The sequence below is a fragment of the Perca fluviatilis genome, chromosome 18 (assembly GCF_010015445.1).
Source record: "Perca fluviatilis chromosome 18, GENO_Pfluv_1.0, whole genome shotgun sequence".
NCBI lineage: Eukaryota > Metazoa > Chordata > Actinopteri > Perciformes > Percidae > Perca > Perca fluviatilis.
The window spans coordinates 14,124,248-14,140,769 of record NC_053129.1 but is presented as its reverse complement, the minus strand read 5'-3'; the positions used below and the strand labels follow the sequence as shown (position 1 = coordinate 14,140,769).

At 41.6% G+C, this 16,522-nt stretch overlaps 1 protein-coding gene across 3 annotated transcripts in view; it reads right to left on the bottom strand.

Moving 5' to 3' along the window:
- The window catches only part of LOC120546742 (1-phosphatidylinositol 4,5-bisphosphate phosphodiesterase beta-1), a 116,286-nt gene continuing 99,764 nt past the window's right edge, over window positions 1-16,522 (bottom strand). For 2 of the 3 annotated variants that reach the window (XM_039781907.1, XM_039781908.1), the window contains exon 33: window positions 1-1,120. In XM_039781907.1, the coding sequence (XP_039637841.1) occupies window positions 896-1,120 (225 nt within the window). In that variant the 3' untranslated portion in view covers window positions 1-895. The remainder of the gene's footprint in view (window positions 1,121-16,522) is intronic. The other variant, XM_039781909.1, reaches the window with a different exon arrangement.

The window sequence follows — 16,522 nt, the reverse complement described above, 5'->3', positions numbered from 1 at the left end:
TTTAAATGTTTCCAAGAAAATAGATTTACATTTAATAAACATCTCTGCTACAGAGCTACTGTAACATTTACAGTTGTTCAAATACATGCAGATACTGTACAACACACCTTCTCTTCACTTCCTCTGTGGGCTGAATTGCCCACAAACAACACAAACTAGCCAAGAAAAAAGAATGACACTGCATACTATTACCATGCCAAATCTCATACAAACCAAATAATGGTTAAAAAGGGCGGGTTTTAAAAGAAAATAGCAGCAACACATAGGCTTAGTTCTGTGAGAACAAAATCGAGAACCAGCAAGCCACCAGTGCCTGTGGGTTAAACTAAAAGAGTTACATAGTTACATATGGAGCCTTCAGTGCAAAAAAGTAAAGGTGAATTTAAATCTTATAAAGATGTAGGCTTTAAAGGCTGAATATGCAGTGGTTTCTTTACAGTACAAGTTGACTCCACTTAAAGGACAATGTCCGCTGTAATTGAAATCAAAACCTTGGCACCACACACCTCACGAATCACCACTGCTGTCAATATCATGATAATAAAAAAGAATAAAAATAAACTACTCTCTCTGTGCAATAGTTCAAGTAAGTTATTTCCTGCAAATAGTTAGTGCTTTGTAACACATCCTGTGGCCGTACCGAAAGAGACGACAACATAAAGGTAACATATAAATACACAAAAAAAGTTACTATTTACATTAAACAGTTTTCTGGACAAGACTGCACTCTACGCAGAGAGGACCTCTACTTACCAATTCAGGCTCAGATTTGATCTAATCCTCCCATTGGTTACAATAAGGACCAAAGTTGGAGCAGTGTCATCCTAGATCTGCGGTCACAAACACATCCACCAATCAGTGTCCCAGTGTGAAGCAAAGCGACGAGGTTAAATCTCTAAAGGGGCGTGTCGTAGACCCGTTCCGATGAGCCCTCCTCCATGTCGTCCTCCGACTGCAGCGCCTTGTGGTTTAGCCTCTCTGTTGTTGAGGAGGCAACAAGGTTTCCGTGGACACCTTCGTCGCTAAGCTTGGCCTTGCTGCTGTCCTGAACAAACTCTTGGATCTCCACGGGTAGCCGGCGAAATTTGTCCTGGTACTCCTGGTCCAGATCGCTCTGTAGCTGTGGAGGAAGAATACACGTCAGCCAAGAATTGTTACATGAGAAGAAAAGACACGACTAGAAGATTAAAGCTGTAATTTGAAATGTGTTACACATACTACGTTTGATGATGCTCACAATGAGAGAAAACAACGCAGATTGTGTCAATATGGTCACACAACTAACTTTTTAGCTTGCTAGTTACATTAGCTTATGACAAGAACATCAAATCCTAAACTAAATAAGTCATTCTTTCCCCAGTTTTACAAGTTACAGTACTGCAAATGTTCCCTTGAGCAAAACTCTTAAAGGAATACGCCACCGTTTGTTGAAATAGGGCTTATTACTTGGGCTTATTTGTTGAAATAGGGCTTATCACGGTCTCCCCTAGCTATGTATAGGTGGGCCAATGCATTGTTTGTCTCAGTCCAAGTAATTAGGTTGTTTTTTTGTCTTTTGTTGGCTCACTTTTACTCCTAACATGCTAACCGCCAACATAGGATTCCATTCACTACGCTAAGCTATCTAGCGGTGGCGCTGCCGGTGTCGCACCGGACTAAAACAATGCATGCACAAAAAATGCGTTGGCCCACCTATCTACAGCTAGGGGAGACCGTGATAAGCCCTATTTCAACAAACGGTGGCGGTATCCCTTTAACTATCACCTATTTCAGTTGAGCTGCTCAACAGCCGACAGTAGAATGATCACTTGACTTTTCATTGTACACAAAGGCTATAAAAGCAGATTTGAAAGTTTTACAGCTTATTTCATTTATTTGCATCAACTCCTGTGCAGGCAAAGTAGTTCTCAGAAGAGAATAAAGCAAACAATCAGCCATGTAAAACGCAGACAGATAGATAGAGCTATAGAGAGATACACAGATAGAGGTAGCATGATAGCTAGATAGAGATACAGTTTTTCATGTCATGCTGGCATGAATAAAAACCAATAGCTGCACAGAATTCAGAAAACCAATCCAACCAATTTAGGGTATTCTTTTGAAACTAGACAAAAAACGATTTCTGCCTTGTGGAGTTTTCTTGTTAACTAACAAAAGTTATGTTTTCATTCAGAGTTTCTAAAATGCATTGTGTGTATCCTTATTGACTTACAAATTCGTCAAATTAATTTCATTCCTCATGAAACATCTGTAAAGTCTATTTTTTAAATATTAGATACAATATTTCAAATCCTGCATTGTTTATTGCTAGAAGTCTTCTTATTCACTGCCTTTCCTGGCCCCTTGATATGATTTGTGTGTTACCGCGGACAACTGCTGATCAGTGAAACAGCGTCAAACTAGCTGCAAGAATTGGGACTGGGTTGCATCCTTATGCGCATGCACAACACATACAAACTGGGGATCACATGTAACAACATTGCTCCATGGCGCTACCAGTTTTTTTAAACTCCACATGTTACCGTTGAGAAACATTAACATTCATTTGAACAAATGCTAGTCCCATATTCACTTTCATTTTAGCTCCTGAGAGAAATATCTGACTCTTTAGCTGCAACATGCTCCACTATGTTCATCAGCTAGTCACTAACTTTGTCTGCATACAGGTAGCACACAGTGTTGTTTATCGGAACTGTTTAGCTGAAAACAGCTCCCTGGTGTGTCTGGAAATTATGCTGATGAGAGCGTTGAGAGTAAGCCACCCAACAGCTGGTTTGGTTATTGGGAGCCATAAAACCAAAACAATGAGCGGAAAGACGCTAAAAAAAATCACAACCGTTTATCTCATATGGGGCGGATTTGATATGATTAACAACTTGCGGAGCCTTTACGCAAAATACGCAATTGGCTTGCGCACTGTCGACACAACAGCGAGCATAAACCTAGCTTAGTAGATAGGAGCGCCGTTGAGGCATTTTCGAAAACCAAGATGGCTGCAGCTGATGTGGAACTTTTTGTTGGAGTACCATAATTCTGACAGCAAAAAACGGCTGCTGCTACACCATCGCAGCTCGTCTCTGAAGCTGTAGTCTGTTTACATTTGTCCGTCGCTCAGCGATATTTCACATGTTGCGCTGCTCTGATTGGTTGTAGGTCTATGTAATTGCGTCCAAAACGGCAAAAGAACTGAGAGGTTCTAGACTGACTCGTATGTGTGATTTGGTCTGGCGATGTCAGGCTAGAAGGGAATTGCAGAGTTGCATAATAATTCTGTGTGGGTTTGTCACTATGGGCGACCCCTTTCACACGTCATGTGACGTTATTGTTAATATAAAAATATTGATTACAGCAACTTTAAATATTGCCAACAAGAATTCCAACACTATGCACATTGTTTTGCATGTGCTAGGCTACAGTACATCCTGTAAGTTTTACCCATGACTGTTATCTAAAGATTATTTTCATATCAATTCTACTGTTATCTATAACTTACAATAGAGACTGAAAAGAAGCAATCGGTAAGTGATGGCCTTGAACCCTGACATTCAGCACTGAACAGGTACTTTGGTCGGCTGAGGTAGACCAGGATCCCCCTGTATCTATGTATATACACTCCCCTCCCCTGACTGAGAAATAGAAATGAGAAGCTGTTTTCTCCCAGGCATAGACGCCCCCAATGATTACAGATGACAAGATTGTATTCATTTCATTGTGAGCCAATAATTGCTGTAATGCTGATTTCTCTGTTTAACTACCCGGCTGGCTCCCACGGGAGGGTAGTAATTAAAAGAAAAGCCGGTAAGATGAATGGTGTCAGCGTCTCGCAGCTCAATACAGTCACGTCAGCGTTATGAGAGATCAAAAATACCTGCGAAATCTGAGAGGATTTGTCTGGGATCCATATTTTGTCTGAGAGGCCTCTGTTAATCAACTAAGGGCCCACCTCAGACACCTGAAGTTGTTTACATCAAAAGTAAACAAATAATAATCTTAGTAGAAAACGCATCATGGACTCACTCGGACGAAAAGCCAAGGTCTGAAATATTGATGCTGTAAGTCTGCAAAAGGTTTGAGACATATACGCACCCCTACACAAACTTCAGACAGAGAAAGCTACTAAACAAAAAGCTTAATTGTCTTAGATGAACTCCTCTCCATCTAGCAATCTCCAATCAATACAGCGGCCATGAAATTCACAGCTGGCAGAAAAGAAGCCCTGAATCGTTCAAGAAATGGAGGAGAGGATATAGAATAAAGGTCAAGGACCATCCTGATCCCCCCACTTCAGTTTATGAGACGGCACATCAATTTCATTCAAGAGTGCTACATAGCAAAACTAGAGAACCTGGTTGTTACAAAGTACTTGCCTTCACAGCACTTTGATGCATTGCTATACTGTAAATTAGATTGATGTTATATCCTGTGGATTATGATTACGTATATATACATGAGTATGGGCTGGGTATCAAACCACAGCTTTTGAGTACCGACCAAAATATGTCCATAGTATTGAGTATCGATTTTACTGTCAAGTATCACAATTTGCCATTGAACGTTGAAAATCGGTTTATTTGATCAGATACTTCCTGACTCAAATCAGGATTATTATTATTTTCACCTTAAGACTTAATTTACTTAGACAAAGCTCTGTATTTAATACTGTTGATTTAAGCAGTTTGGCATATTTTGGTAAATCTAAAATTGGTTGAAAAAAAAAACAGCAACAAAAAACAATTAATGTACAGATCTAGATAGAGACTACGGGCCCTATTTTAACGATCTGAAACGCAAGTATGAAACCAAAACGCAAGTAGCTTTGTGGGCGGATCTCGGGCGCTGTTGCTATTTTACTGGCGGGATAAATGACTCTTGCGCCCGACGCAAATCTAAAATGGGTTGGTCTGAAGTAGCTAGGTGTGGTTTGGGCGTAACGTGCAATAAACCAATCAGAGCGTCATCTCACATTCCCTTTAAGAGCACGCGCGCTTGTTCCATGGGGGATTGCTATTATGACGGCGGATTTGCCTGGCGCACGCCAGCGGGAGCTGCCGATGCAAGATGCGGCAAAATAATAAATGCCCGTCTTGGCCGAGTGGCGATGTTGCTGCGGCCTCTCGGGCGCATCTCCTCAAGTCTGGAGAGGATTGCTGCAGCCATGGAGCGTGGGCCTCCAAACGCACCACCTGCTCCTGCTGTGCCCCTTCCTCCTCCCCCCACTCCATCTCCATCTCCGTCCACCCGCTCTATCAGGAGCGCATCGCGCATTACTCCCGGACCAGATCCCGCCGGAGTTCAACATCACGTCTCCTTAAGTCCTCTAATATTTCCGCATTTATGTCATCAACACATCCATGATTCATGGAAATGTTGTGTAAAACACAACAAGCCACAAAGAATGCTGCGACTTTTTGAGGACTGTACTGTAAAGTGCCTCCTGACCGATCCAAACACCTGAACTGACTTTAGACTAGCGCCACTGACTTTAGACCAGGTTTTTCCTGGTCAATGGCGGAATTGTTTTCTGAAACTGCAGAATAGCACAAAGTAACGTTTGCGCCGGAACACGCCTCCTCTTTTCGCTGAACCGCCCCCAGGAGCGCAAATACATTCCCTAATTTACCGACGTGCGTCTGTGGAGGGAAAAGTCCGCTGTGCGTCGGGTGCAAAATAGGAATGATACATGCGTCGGTGTACAAAGGCAATTGCGCCGAGTGCAAGATAGGGCCCTACAGCTCAAAGGATAAAAATGGCTAAAAAAAGTGAAGTTTACTGCTGTGCTCTGTCACAGCCTGTTGAAGGCTCAGGGAATTATGTTGGAAAAAGTCTGGTCTGGTATTCACTAGTTTAATACTTCAGTTTCACAGTCGGTTGCCAAGTTGTCTTAACTTGGGGTTATCTAATTTTATCAAAGCATTTTCACCTTGTACATTGTATATCTCCATCGCAATTCACATACAGATCCTTTTCCATTTTGTAATCTGTATATACCACATGTGACTTGTCTGTGTATTACAATTTTCAGTATAAAACCATATTCTCAAAATGATAGCGTGTACACTGACAAGTGAAAATGTGAAATGAGAAAGTGCAGAAGGCCAGATAACAACAATAGCTACTTCAGTTGATGCTGTCTGTCTTCCTGTGTAATGAAGGAGCTCTTGACTTGTGGCTTTCTAATGTTTTGAGTGGAACAGCAGAGCCTGCTAAAGCCCCCACCAAGCACAGCATCTTAAGGTCACCTTCCCTGGAACATGTCTCTCTCTCTCTCTCTTTCTTTCTCTCTCACTCTCTCTGTGGGTCTGACAGAGCGGACATTGAGCACATCACAACCAGATGGCTAAAGATGCACCACAGCTCGTCTCTCTCTCCCTGCTCTGCACTGCGCATGACCTACTTAGGGGTGGGACAGTCTGCACACCGTGTGTGCGTGAATTATGTGTGTATGTACAAGTGCAGCTCGTCTTTACCCTGCCTGCTGAGGCACAAACACCCTCTGATTAAAACTGTCATCTTTCTCCCATCTGATGACACCCTGGCACATGTGAAGGAGGTGGAAGCGGGGGCAGAGCAGTCTGAGGGGCACCAGACAGTTCTCAAAAAAGACATGAGCATGTGTCCGTGCATGTATGTGTTTAATAAAAAAAAAAAAATCTCAAGAATTGATAGAAAGATGTGTGGGTTAGAGAACAGACAGCTAGAGCTGCAATCTTTTGAGAGTTTCCCCCAATCTATAGCTTTATGATTACCAACTTCCATCTGACATCTTATCAGTTTGGCAGTGAAGAGATTCAGGAAATAGAGTGAAGGCATCAGTGAAACTTAGTCCTCAGGCTTCCTGGACCTGGTGGAGCTAAGTTTTAGGTTAGTTTTTGTCATGCTCAAATAGATTGAAATAGATGAATTCTGATTTTGGAAATCAAAAGCATCAACTATTTGGAAACAATAGTCGTTTTGAAACTGAGCAACACCCACGACAACAACAAAGAACTTGTACATTTGCTTCTGTGTGTGCTTTTGCTATGTGTGTTGCATGCATAGTGTGTGTGTGTGTGTGTGTGTGTGTGTGTGTGTGTGTGTGTGTGTGTGTGAGTGTGTGTGTGTGAGTGGTCCAGTTCCTGTTTGGACACCAACTAGCAGCAGTTATTCGGCCAGCTTTCAAATCTGTCCCTCATCTCTGAAGACCTGTCATCCGTCAACAGACCCCCCACACACACATGCATATGCACACGCTCAGACACACACACACACACACACACACACACACACACACACACACACACACACACACAAACAAACACACACACACACACACACACACACACACACACACACACAACACACACACACACACACACACACACACACACACTTCTGCCCTTCTTAAAATATAGCATTCGGTGACCTTCTTCACCAGCTGTCCTCATTTTGAGAAGCTATCAAGGGAAGCAGAGAAGGCCTCCAAAGAGCCAAATTAATTCTTTGCTTTGAGCCGTGACATAACGCCTGCTGCAGCACCACAAAAAACCCTTCAACTGGCAACTCACCGCATAGCTTCAGTGTGTAGCTATGTTAACTGTGCCTCGTCATACAGTCACAATAAGGAGGTCTGAGGGAAATATGAATTCCTTCTGCTATTGCTGACCTTGAGATATATTGCATATTGAAACACAGCCCAATTAGGCTAAACCCAAGATCCCATGTCCAAGAGAGGAGACAGGGTCGCCACCCTGTCAGCACTAGGCTTTTTGAAGAAAAAGGACTTTGCCATGTAATGCATGCAAGTTGTGTGTGTGTGTTGTGTGTGTGTGTGTGTGTGTGTGTGTGTGTGTGTGTGTGTGTGTGTGTGTGAAAGAGTGCAGTAAGGAAAGGAAACACCATCCCTTCATTTACATTATTTCCACTGTATGGGCCATAACTATGAAAATGAAAAAAGAACGACACAGGTAAAGAAAGTGGGAGAGACTTAGACAGAATAGGCAGCATGCTACATTTCTCTATTCTGTATCTCTCTTCCTGTGTGTGTGTGTGTGTGTGTGTGTGTGTGTGTGTGTGTGTGTGTGTGTGTGTCTGTGTGTGTGTGTGTGTGTCAGTGCCCTTTCCCAACTCCTCTCAAATAAGTCATCTGTGGCTTTGCAGGAGTTTTTCTTAAGAATCCTCTCTTCAGGTCCAGGAATTTAAAATTACACTCCTGCCGTAATGAGTGTTTCCCCTAAAAGGATTGGTTTCAAAAGAGAAGGCTAGCTGTGAAATGTGCTTGGTGGTGTCTGGGTATTTTTAAGTCAGATGTGGATGCTAACCAAAAGATGCTACATGTTGTATTCGAACTTTTGTTTAGCATTGTGAAATGAAATATGATAACTTCATATAATTACAGTGGACAAACAGGAGTGCTTGGTTGCTTTTAGAGTCAGTTTTATCATTTTCGTTAAAAACCTGTATTCACTGATTCTTTGGACACCTGTGGGCAGTGGAACAAGCTGCAAACAAAACACTGACATATTATCACCTTATAAAGTTGATACTGTATGGTAAACAGCAAACTATTGACTAATCGAGCTGACATAGAGCAACATTAGCATTCATTTGGAGATGTGTTTCTGGCAACTTGATGTATTTAAGTCTAATACACTCTCCTTTTAGCTATCTTTTGGTTTCCACCAACTTCAGCTGCTAAATGCTCCACTATGTTCACCAGCTGGTTACTGAGTTTGCATGTCTGCTGTTTGGTGCTGGGCAGGTAGCATACAGTGGATTTATCTGGAGTTTTTTTTGCTGCTGGAAACAAGGTTGATGAGAGCAGTGAGAGTAAACCAAAACAGTCCAGGCCACAGAAAGAGCTGATGGGAATTGTTAATACATAAGTATTGATTAGTGCAGCTTCAAACCCTGCTGCTTGCTGTAATAAGGAGGAGGTTAACTGTTTTTATTGAGTTCTTCTGTTTCATTTCAGTGAAGACAGTAAACACATCGGAATTTATTTTCTCGGACTTTTCTTTTGTTGCAGCATCTGAAAAAGAACTACTGCTGTAGAGCAGTCCAGCTAATTTCTTGAAAAATCATCCAACACTTAGTTTTAAGACTAGTAGAGGCTCAAAAATCTTCTTCTTATTTATTTATGCCTAATTTTTTTATACTAATCTTTCACAAAATAATGTGCAGTAATAATTTTTTGTTTTGGTAAAAGGCTACATACTAGTTGACTTGTCTCATGTAATCAAACTTTTGTGTAGTATGTATAGTATGTAGCCCAAAATGCACCAGCTACCATACTGCACTTTGAAACGTTTGTGTGTAACACTCCCCTCCCTCACATAATCAGGTGCAACAGTCTTTTTGCTGTTCCCACCGCTTGTAAAAGGTGACTTGTGCTGAAGCCAGAAACCTCCAAACCATAGAGGACAGTTTCCAGCAGGAGTTCAGTGGGGAATGTTCCTTAGACAGAGCATAACCCTGGAGAGCTTCATTAGCACATGGGGCCATACATAATGAACACTCATGCACTGATCTAAAATAGCAGCTAGCATAATAAAGCAGAAGAGTAACCAAGCGTGCAACATGTAAGCGCACATACACAATGGATTTTACTTCTGGTTTGCACTCAGTGTTCCCTGTGGGTATTGTGTGTGTGTGTGGGGGGGGGATTATTGATGCTAGGCAGAGATGATGCAGATCAAATTGATGAGGGAACATAGTGGCCACCCCTACATCACCCAGTGAGAGGGTGAGATATAGAAAGCAACAGAGGGAGAAAGAGGCTGGCCACATACTGGCTCTCTTCGTCGAGTCCTCCATGTCTCCTCCAACCTGTTTGCTCACCCTCTCTGTATTCCTCCCTCCTTCTCCTGCTGCTTTCATCCAACTCCAGTAACCATCCCTGGGATTGCGTCATGAGCACTCACATCCAAATTAACAGATTGCAAAGAGTCATGTAGGATAGAAGAGGATATGAGCAGTAGGGAGGGGGAGAGTGGGGGGACCCGAGTTTCCATGACGACTGCACACGACTCCTGCTTGTCGAACTAACGAGTGTGTGTGTGCATGTATGTGTGGTTCTGTGTTGGTTCAAGGCTTGCACAGTGGGGAGACACCATCAGATTTTTTTTCCTTTTCATTCAAGTAAAAAATAATTAGCATGTCTCCCATGTAATAACATATTCACACTACACACACACACATACACTAATGCACACTGTTGAAAACAACGTGAAACATATGGCCTCATCACTAGTTCTCTTTTACAGCCAAAAAAGGTGTATGTGAGGGTATGACTAGTGCAGAGGAATTACAACATGGCCTGGTAAGCCTTTAGTCTGGAGGATAAGACGGAGATGTCGGTCTTATTTCTCCTTTTTGGTTAAAAGAAAATGGGATCTGACCACATTTGTGATGGTGGAAAAAAAAAGCCTGGAAGTACAAAGCTTAAAGTCATACCATATTAACTCCTGAAAAGTCCAATTTGATGTAACACATGGTAATGTTAAGAAAATGTTTCAAACTCTTCTTTGAATCAAGCTGAGTGAATGAGCTAAATGACTTGCCTTGACAATTGATAAAAAGATAATCACAATCAACATGAGGTGTGACCAATTTAAGGTGGACATATGCCAATGTGAAGTGGACCATGTGGCCGCAAGTAACAGAAGATGAAAAGAAGCAACATGTCAGAATTTAGGGTCTGGAGGTGTGCGGGAACAGCATCTGTCGTCATGCTGGGCACTGCTGACTCCTGGGTGGCGATTTGATTGGATCATTAGCAGGACAGTCACACCTGAGTGCACATGCTGGTAATGACGACAAACCTCGCCATGTCTCTTTCTCTCACTTTCCATTCTTTCCAGTCCGGGGGGCATGCTCCCCCAGGTACATTTTTTTTACATTTACGTAAACTATTTGCACCATTCTTCAAGCCATTTGATACAGTTTTTTACAATTGCTTACACACTAAAATTAAAACTTTCCCACAAGTAGCAAAACATTACACTCAAGCAAAACACTAGCCTAGATCTGCACAACTGTAAGCACATTGTCAGCTTCACACTTTTTGCAAAACATTACACACTTGTATGCATTTGACACAGACATTTATCATGATGTCATTTCCTTGCAATTTCAAAGCAAAAGCTTTCAAATGAACAACCCATGAACCAATTGGTTAAACACAGCCACCAGGTATGCAAACACATGATTGCTTAATTGTAGACACACACATCAGGTTTAAGCAGCATATGAAATGCAGCAGGTAAGTTCACCTGCCTTCAACCAAAATGGAAGGAGTCAGAAGAAGACAGAGTGAGAGGGGGAATCCACATAGGAGGAGAAGGAGGTAGAGGAAGAGGCCCAGCCAGAGGTAGAGGCCAAGATGGAGGTAGAGGAAGAGGGAGAGGGAGAGGAAGACCTAAAGCCGGAGAATATGCTCTAAGAAGAAGAGGACCAAATTTATCAAATGAAAGTCGCGCAACACTAGTGGACCATGTTGTGAACCACGGATTGACGCTGAGGGAGGCTGGACTAAGAGTTCAGCCAAATCTTAGCAGATATGTGGCATCTGTCATAAGGACATTTCGACAAGGAAACAGGTAAAAGAAAATCTGTCTACAGTTACAGTAATCAGCTGCTCATTGTATGCACCATATCAGCACTTTTGATACCCCTCCCTGTGAGATTTGAGGATTGAGGGTCGAGAACAACAAGGAGGAAGGGGGCCCATATTCACGCGAGGGTTTTCGATCTCCGGCCCCAGGCTCAGGTACCCCTCATTCAGGCCATGGAGGACGCCTGCGACCAAGTCGACGCCGCAGCTGTACAAGGATGGATTCGACATTCAAGACGGTTGTCTTGCCAATGAGGATATTGCCTGTGATGTTGATGAAATTCTCTGGTCAGATCCAGTTAGGCGAAGAGATAATGTCTAGTATTTTTCCGTGTATTACTGTGATTGTAACCTGTACTGGATACCGTATTTTATGTTTGTCTGTTGTTTGCTGAGCTAACAGTGTTATGCACACTACTGTAGTAGCATGAAAACTGGGACATGTTTTGTTGTGATTCTCCATGTTGACATGTTGACTGATTTGGGTATATGGAGAGAAATAAATGATATTTTCCTCAGTCTGCAGCATTGGTCTAGTGTAGTGTGTGGTGAACTTATTGTAAATTTGCACTTTCTCTGTGCATTTCATTTACAGTACTCTAATCACTGAGAAGTAGAATTGCTAAAAGTGTTTTAGGTTAGCAACAGCAGTGTGTAACTGGTTCAAACAGGATTAAGTCATATGGAACGTGTGTGTTTCATATGGTAACAAAATATGTTTTTTATAAATTAGTGTATAGCTTTTGCAAGAGTGTTTCATTTTGCAAAGGGTCTGAGGTGTTCTGCTAATTGGGTGTGTGGTTGTGCTAATTGTGTGTAGTGTTTTGAAAAAGACTGTCCCTGTTTTCAAAATTGTGCTTAAGCAATTGAAAAAAACTGTAATAGAATGCCTACAAATCTGTACATCATTTGAAAAAAAAAAAAATTGTCTCACTACAATGAAGTGGCTACTTTAGGGACTAACATCATCCCACATATTTACAATTTGTCTCACCTTTCCAGTCATACACAATTTATGCAATTCCAAGACTGTTATAATATTAAAATACACCATTTTAGAATAGGTGAAAATATGTATGAAATGTATACTGCATTAGAAAAACTGTATTGTTTTTACCTCAAACTGCATGGTCATGTCTGTAAAGGGGAGACTTATGGGTACCCATAGAACCTATATTTATTCAGATATCTTGAGGTGAGAGGTCACATGACCTTTTTGAAAAGGGCAATGCCAGTTTTTCCTGTGAAAATGTTGCCTAATTTAGAGCATTATTTGCCCCCGTCCCAACAAGCTAGCATGACATGGTTGACACTGGATTCCTTAGGTCGTCTAGTTTCATATGAACCTATATAATTACTCTAGCTGTGAAACGGAACCCGCTACAGCCTCTTAAAGATGGTAAAGTTAGGACTTCAGAATCTTACTCACAAAATTAGGAGGTTCTTAATAATGCAGAGATGACGACTTGCATAGCAGAGATACTGTAGCTAGGTTTTAGGTTTAGGTATATCATGTGTGTACACACACATACACACACAACTATCATTGTAGTGAGCTGCTCAGCCTGCAGGGTCTCCACCAGGGATAGTTATAGCTGTCCATTAGTGGCTGCGCTGAACCCAATGGAGAAACTGGGTCAGAACTGTATGAGAGAGAAAGTATGTTGTATCTTCCTCTCTCTGATTCATGAAGACTAACGCACACACACCAAACGTAGGGACACACAACAAAAGTATTTTTATATTAGCCTTGCCCTGGTTGTTTGTGCCCTCGTCCATTAGCCCCATTGGAGCTATCTACATCCTGTCTTTCAGTCCACAATGCTTTCTATGTTTATATGTCTGTTGTTGTTTACATTCATCCATGGACTAAATGACTAATAAAGGGTTTTCCTGTGAGCTGATTCAACAACGCTTTGCCTCAAATATCATTTTGGGGCGTTTTAACCATGGTGAATGGACTGCATTCACAAAGAGCATTAATTACGAGAGCCAAGTGCTTTACAATGGTTCATATTCATTTCACTCACAAACAGATAGTATGAGAGCTGCAAGGCCAATGGCCTGCTCATGGGTTGAGTGTTTTGCTCAAGGACATTTCCAAATGCTATCAGGCAGAGCTGGAAAATATAGACTTAACTCAGTTGTATGTAACCAACATGGACGTGCTGCTGGGGGAGTTGGGGTGCTGTCCAAAGCATGAATGTAAAGAACTGGGCTCATGTTACATACAGCTGACTCTCTAAGGCTATATTGACAGAACTGACTGGGACATGTTACCAGAGTCATATTGCATTGACCAAGTGGCAACTTCCGGGACTGAAAAGTGAAGCCAATGCGGCAAACCCTTAAACCTGGATTCTTTCTAATTCCCAGCAGGGGGCGACTGCAATGGTTGCAAAAAGCAGATTGTAGTAGTCTATGGGGAAATTATCCTACTTGATTTATTAGCTCAGTAAACATTTAAAAACATGAGTTTATGGCCTCAATTGCTATTTTCAACACAAAATTTGCATCCCAATTAATGCACCTTGCTGACCGAACTAGCCAGCTAGCACTGGCGTTAGCTGGTATCATCAATGGGTGAAGTTCCCTTCTTTTATACAGTCTATGGTATTGACCAGGGGCAGACTGGGACAAAAATTCGGCCCTGGCAATTCCATCCCTTACCGGCCCAATTTGCTTTATAATCATGCAAAAATCAGGCTCACAGCCGTACAGTCTTACATATTTTTGTCAAACCAGCGTGAAACGCCAGTGTTGCCAAATTTTTCTTTTCTTTTTTCCAGCAGCCCAAATCGGCCCAAGAGTGCACCGGCTCTTCTGGCATTCGCCAGAACTGCCAGATTGCCAGATTGCCAGATTGCCAGTCCGCCTATGGTATTGACGATAAAATAATATTGGTATTGATATTGATGAAATAAACAGTGTTGGTAGCTAAGTTAGATACACATTGTAACGTGAATAGATATTTTAGGTAAATCTGTCAATTTTCAGTCAAATAGTAAGCCCTAGTAAGTTTTCAGGTGCCTTTAAAAAAAAGACCATTCTGGAAAGAGTACCCGACATGTTTAAAGAATGCAAAATAAGTGAAATGGGAAATCAGGGAAGCAAAAAACTGGTACAATGAAAAAACTATGAAAGAGGCTGGCAGAGAAAGTCATAGTCTCTGTATTTTACAGTATGAAAACTTTTGACAACAACCGACACCCGGAGGGGTCTCAGTGATTACAGCTTGGTTACCTTCTTTCCTAAAAGGTTTTTGAAGACAGCAGGCTATAAACAATGTCAGGTTGCTTTACATTGTTTTGTCTCAGGATTTCACATTAATACCCATAATCCCACACAGAAATGTGTCCTTGTTTGCTATTCCAGCATTGTATGTAGCATGCTGAATTTCTTTAACAAACATAACTCTGGGCATTCTCTGCTAGCTGTCTCTGACATCTCTTGCATATTTTGCATATAGATGACTGACGTCGCATGAGAACAGATATTGTAGAGATGGTTGATTACTATATAATAGCCTTTCCTCAGTGGAATTAAATTTGCCAATGTCCGGATGTCGATTGAGGGGAGGGGTTGAGACAGCGGGTTAGGTAATGGGTAATCACAAACAATTTTGAGGGAAACGACGGTTGCTAACAGAATGAAATCCGACTGGAACTCTGAAGTGATCACTAAAATAAAACAGCAGCGTCTCTTTCTGTCATCTGAGAAAATCTGCTTAATTCCACACTGATTAGACCATGATGATCCTCTTTCATACAGCTCATATGACTTTGAAATCATTTTAATTCTGGTGTCAATGACAAGAATGCTCTAGCAACCATGAAAAGATGATATAGGTCACCACAGGACCACGTTAAAACGAGCACAGTTCAATAACTTGAGTGATTTACAGAACAAGCAGGCAGTTAACAAGGAAAATACAATCATCTTTGACTCGACCATCCCATCCTGTATTTAACAGCCTCTTGTCAGCATTTTAGTCTCACTACTTAATTTCTCTCCATACTGCTGAATGTGAATGGCCTACTGCATGTGAGGTGTCGGGCTAGATGTCTATACTGTACCTCCCACACTCAACTCTAAGTGGTTTCAAAGAAACAAGGAGCTGTCACTTTGAGAGTGGGTGGTTATGGGGTTGTCTCCAACAGAACACTTTTGATTTATGCGTCTTTAAAGAAAAACACACTACCCCATTTGTGGTAAATGTACACTATGCCCTTCTTTTGACAACAAGTGTAAAAACATGACAGGAGGATCACATCGAAGTGTCTCCTTGGCAGGCAGAGGTAATTTTCATTACCCTGGCAGTGTGCTGCAATATGCTTTGTACTGCATTAGATTAAATAAAAAAATTAAATCTTGTCAAAATCATTTTGAGAGTTCAAGAGAAAATGACTGTTACTACCTTTGTGTCTAGTGGATGCACTAGTACCACATAATATATTATCGTTATGATCGTGACAAACTACATGTCCATAATGGTTTCATTTTACAAACATCTTACAAATCCGGATAGGGTCCAGAGATCCTTGTGCAACATTGCATGTTACAGTAGAGCCTGAGACATTTATGCTTTTAATAGAACATAAGTGATAAGTAGATGTGATATACCTTATTGGTAACCCAAAATGGTGAAGTTCTTTCCCTCTGGTTGGTATCTAGGATCTTCCTCAAGGACACATTGACACGTGGGATCAAATATGAGCACTCCGACTGGGGTGTGATCTCACTATACACAGGCCAATCTGCTGTCCCTGTTATATTGTTATGCTGCCATGCTGTGCAGATTACACCTAAATTTACAGCAATATACAGCCACACTGTATGTTTCGTTCTTGCAGAAAAATAAACATATTTGCAATAATTCATACAGTGGTCTGCATTGTAGTAATGCTTGGCAGGTCTCAGCCATTACAGAGG